We start from the raw sequence: 4669 nt of genomic DNA on the forward strand, positions 1-4669 counted from the left end.
GGAGAAGAAGGGAAGGGGGGGGGGAGGAGGAGAGAAGGAATGGGGGGGGGAGGAGGAGAAGAAGGGAAGGGGGGGGGAGGAGGAGAAGAAGGGAAGGGGGGGGGAGGAGGAGAAGAAGGGAAGGGGGGGAGGGAGGAGAAGAAGGGAAGGGGGGGGAGGAGGAGAAGAAGGGAAGGGGGGGGAGGAGGAGAAGAAGGGAAGGGGGGGGAGGAGGAGAAGAAGGGAAGGGGGGGGAGGAGGAGAAGAAGGGAAGGGGGGGGGGAGGAGGAGAAGAAGGGAAGGGGGGGGAGGAGGAGAAGAAGGGAAGGGGGGGGGGAGGAGGGAGAAGAAGGGAAGAGGGGGGGGAGGAGGAGAAGAAGGGAAGGGGGGGAGGAGGAGAAGAAGGGAAGGGGGGGAGGAGGAGAAGAAGGGAAGGGGGGGGAGGAGGAGAAGAAGGGAAGGGGGGAGGGAGGAGAGAAGGGAAGGGGGGGGAGGAGGAGGAGAAGAAGGGAAGGGGGGGGAGGAGGAGAAGAAGGGAAGGGGGGGAGGAGGAGAAGAAGGGAAGGGGGGGAGGAGGAGAAGAAGGGAAGGGGGGGGGAGGAGGAGAAGAGGGAAGGGGGGGAGGAGGAGAAGAAGGAAGGGGGGGAGGAGAAGAAGGGAAGGGGGGGGGAGGAGGAGAAGAAGGGAAGGGGGGGGGAGGAGGAGAAGAAGGGAAGGGGGGGAGGAGGAGAAGAAGGGAGGGGGGGAGGAGGAGAAGAAGGGAAGGGGGGAGGAGGAGAAAGAAGAAGGGAAGAGAGAGGGGGGAGGAGGAGGGAAGGGAAGGGGGGGGGGGGAGGAGAAGAAGGGGAAGGGAGGGGGGAAAGAAGGGAAGGGAGGGGGGAAAGAAGGGAAGGGAGGGGGGAAAGAAGGGAGGGCAGGGGGTGCTCGTTTCACAGAAAACCTAAAAAAATAAAAAAAATACACCTCTCTCGGGTCTGACATCCCATGCGGCACTAATGCCAAACAATCAATTTAAATGCTCAAATCTATAATCATTGGATGTTACAAGAATAACACACTGTGATTGGTTTACAGACAACTGTAAGAAAAAAAATTCTGTTTAACGTGTTTATATTTTACAGATTATTTTAAAAAATAAGCCTCAAGCAACCCCGTAACGTTTGCCGTAATTTGACTAATATGTTTATTTCCAATGACCATCGTCACCATCTAGTGGCCATAATGTGGCGTTTTCATGAAATAATGTTCTCAGGAAAATCACCACTAGATGGAGCTGACAATCATGGGAAATACATGTTACACAAATTACGGGGATTTGATGGCTGTGGGGATATTTATACTTTTTTAGAAACCGTAGAAGGAAAGGCTACACAATACACCAACTTTTATATGTTGTCCCCTCCCATTACCCTGCATACATTTTCTACTGAATTGCAACTATTTAACATTTTTCTATGTGGTCATGTGACCGCAAAGCTTCAGCACTGTCCCCTTTCTGAGCAGCTGGTGGGCATCAAATCTCTCCAACACCAGCAGGTGACATCACTGTTCTTTGGGATTCAGCAGCGTCATGAACCCTCCACAGAACATGGTGATGGAGGAAGCAGCGTGGGCCCTCCACAGACACAAAGACTAGCCGAGGTCACATGATCACATAAAAAAACTACACTGACACTGCAATTTATTAGAAAACATTTGCAGGGGGATGGGGAGGAACATTTATAAAGTTGGTTTATATTGAATCCTTTCCTTCTACATTAACACACAACCCCAATCAACATTGGATTTTAATATCCGGTTTATTCTGGACTCTGGGGGCCCGAATCCCGGCATTGGTGGGGCCCTTGCTGTCAGCGGTGTACACATCCCTAAAACCAGTGAGAACACTGCAGGGGGGCCTCCTGATAATAAAAGGGTCTTCTATGACAATAGGGGTCTTCAATGTCAATGATAGTAGGCCCTATGGGGACGTGGGGTCCCTGTAATGTTAATGGCAAGGGCCCCTCAATAGCATGTATTCTAAGGGGTCCTTAGGAAGACCATAAGAGTTTAGGGGCCTCCTGATAATAAAGGGACTTCTATGAAAATAGGGGTCTTCAATGTCAATAATCGTAGGCCCTATGAGGACATGGGGTCCCAGTAATGTTAATAATAAGGGCCCTTCAAAAATTAGAAGGGGTCTTTAAGATAATCACAGCGGTGAGGGGCCCCTGTTATAACAAAAGGACTCCCATGATGGTAGGGGCCCTCACTCGCAATGATAAAAGGGCCCAATGATGCATAGGGACCCCTGTGCTGACAGTAATGAACCCCTTAATTAAAAAAAAAAAACATGCGAGTGCTAAAAACAATGACAGTCGGGGCCCCTGTAATTACAGTAGAGGGGCCCCATCGTAGTGATAGTAGGGGGGGGGGGTCACAACTGACAATTAAAAAAGGGCCCCATAACAATAATACTGAAGGGCCTTAAATGACATGACAACCCCGATTATGACAAGGGGCCCCTATGGCTACAATGAAGGGACCCTGAGACGGCAGACCCTCACTGGCAATGATCATAAAGAGCCCTAAGATGACCAGGAGCCCCTGAAATCCTCATAATGATAAAGGGCCCTATAATCACATGGGCCCCTAACTCACAAGGATGATAAGGGACCCAAGGATGACAAGGGGCCCTTGAGATCCTTATAATGTTGAGGGGCTTATCGGAAGAACAAGGGGCCCTAGGTCTACAATGACAGAGGGGCCCATATGGCCACAATGACAGAGGGGCCCCTATGATGGTGGGCCCTAACTGGCAATGATGATAAGGGGTCCTAAGATGACCAGGAGCCCTTGAAATCCTCATAATGATAAAGGGCCCTATAATGACAGGGGGCCCCAATGATGACTGCAACAAATGGGCCCCTAACTCACAAGGATGATAAGGGGCCCTAGAATGACAAGGGGCCCCAGAGATCCTTATAATATTGAGGGACTTATCAGGAAGAACAAGGGGCCCTAGTGCTACGATGAAAGAGGGGCTCCTATGGCCACAATGACAGAGGGGCCCCTAACTGGCAATGTTGATAAGGGGCCCTAAGATGACCAGGGGCCCCTGAGAACAATAAGCCCTTATGATGACAGCAACAGATGGGCACCTAACGCACAATGATAAGGGGCCCTAGGATGACAAGGGGCCCTTGAGATCCTAATAATGTTGAGGGGCTTATCAGGAAGAACAAGGGGCCCAAGGTCTACAATGACAGATGGGCCCCTATGATGGAGGGCCCTAACTGGCTAAGATGACCAGGAGCCCTTGAAATCCTCATAATAATAAAGGGCCCTATAATGACACGGGGCCCCAATGATGACTGCAACAAATGGGCCCCTAACTAACAAGGATGATTGATAAGGGGCCCTGGAATCATAAGGGGCCCCTGGGATCCTAATAATATTGAGGGACTTATCAGGAAGAACAAGGGGCCCTAGTGCTACGATGAAAGAGGGGCACCTATGACCACAATGACAGAGGAGCCCCTAACTGGCAATGTTGATAAGGGGCCCTAAGATGACCAGGGGCCCCTGAGAACAATAAGCCCTTATGATGACACCACCTAACTCACAATAAGGGGCCCTAGGATGACAAGTGGCCCCTAAGATCCTGATAACATTGATGGGTCCAGGAAGAACAAGGGGCCCTAGGGCTACAATGACAGAGGGGCCCCTATGGTTACAAGGGGCCCCTGAGTTTGTAGGCCCTTAATGGGAATGATAAAGGGGCCCTAGGGCTACAATGACAGAGTGGCCCCTATATTTACAATGAGGGGCCCTGAGATTGTAGGCCCTTAATGGGAATGATAAAGGGGCCCTAGGGCTACAATGACAGAGGGGCCCCTGAGATTGTAGGCCCTTAATGGGAATGATAAAGGGGCCCTAAGACGTTTATGTTTAGGACCACATCAGCCATATGATGACAGGGGGCCCCAAGGATGACAGCAACAGGTGGGCCCCTAACTCACAATAAGTGGCCCTAGAATGCCAAGGGGCCCCTGAGATCCTAATACTGTTGAGGGGCCCTAGGGTTGCAATGACAGAGGGGCCCCTATGATAGAATGCTCTCACTGACAATAAGGGGCCCCTGAGATCTTCATAATATTGAGGGCCCTCTGACGACAAGGGGCCCCAGAGATGACAATGCTGATCAGGGCCCCAGTGACGGTGGTCAGGGCCCTCAGAGTGCTGTCAGGCCTGGGGCCCCTTCTCTGACCCGGGGGCCCCCAGGCTGTCAGGGCTCCTCACCTCTCGGGGGACGGGCTGGCCGTCCTCTCCGGGCACCATTCTCCGGGCGGCGGGCGGCGTCACACGGGGTACATGCTGAGCGGACACCCTGCCAGCAGCAGACGCAATCAATGGAGAAATGGCCGACGGAACTCTCGCGAGAGCACGACCGATGTCACTTCCCGGCCCCGTCGCTCCCGTCGCTATGGCGATGCCAAGCTGGGAGTACCAAGATGGCGGGGCACGGCTTGATTAGAACTGGGTGGGCAGCCATATTGGTACACCCACACTGAGCAACAACAACAACAACACTGACTCATGTCACCTCACTGCCACGGTGTGACAAGGACACCAGGGGGGCCCAACTACTGCTGGGGACATCCTGTTAAAATAATAATAATAATAAATGTCACCTTAGACCTCTTGACCC

At 52.3% G+C, this 4669-nt stretch overlaps 1 protein-coding gene across 5 annotated transcripts in view; it reads right to left on the minus strand.

The window, feature by feature from the left end:
• The window catches only part of USP47 (ubiquitin specific peptidase 47), a 130859-nt gene extending 126463 nt beyond the window's left edge, over positions 1-4396 (minus strand). For all 5 annotated transcript variants that reach the window (XM_082269626.1, XM_082269625.1, XM_082269622.1 and 2 more), the window contains exon 1: positions 4261-4396. In XM_082269626.1, coding sequence (XP_082125752.1) covers positions 4261-4299 — 39 coding nt within the window. In that variant the 5' untranslated portion in view covers positions 4300-4396. The remainder of the gene's footprint in view (positions 1-4260) is intronic.
• Between the last annotated feature and the right edge of the window lie 273 nt (positions 4397-4669).

Source organism: Pelophylax lessonae (assembly GCF_965119305.1).
Source record: "Pelophylax lessonae genome assembly, chromosome: 10".
Classification (NCBI taxonomy): domain Eukaryota; kingdom Metazoa; phylum Chordata; class Amphibia; order Anura; family Ranidae; genus Pelophylax; species Pelophylax lessonae.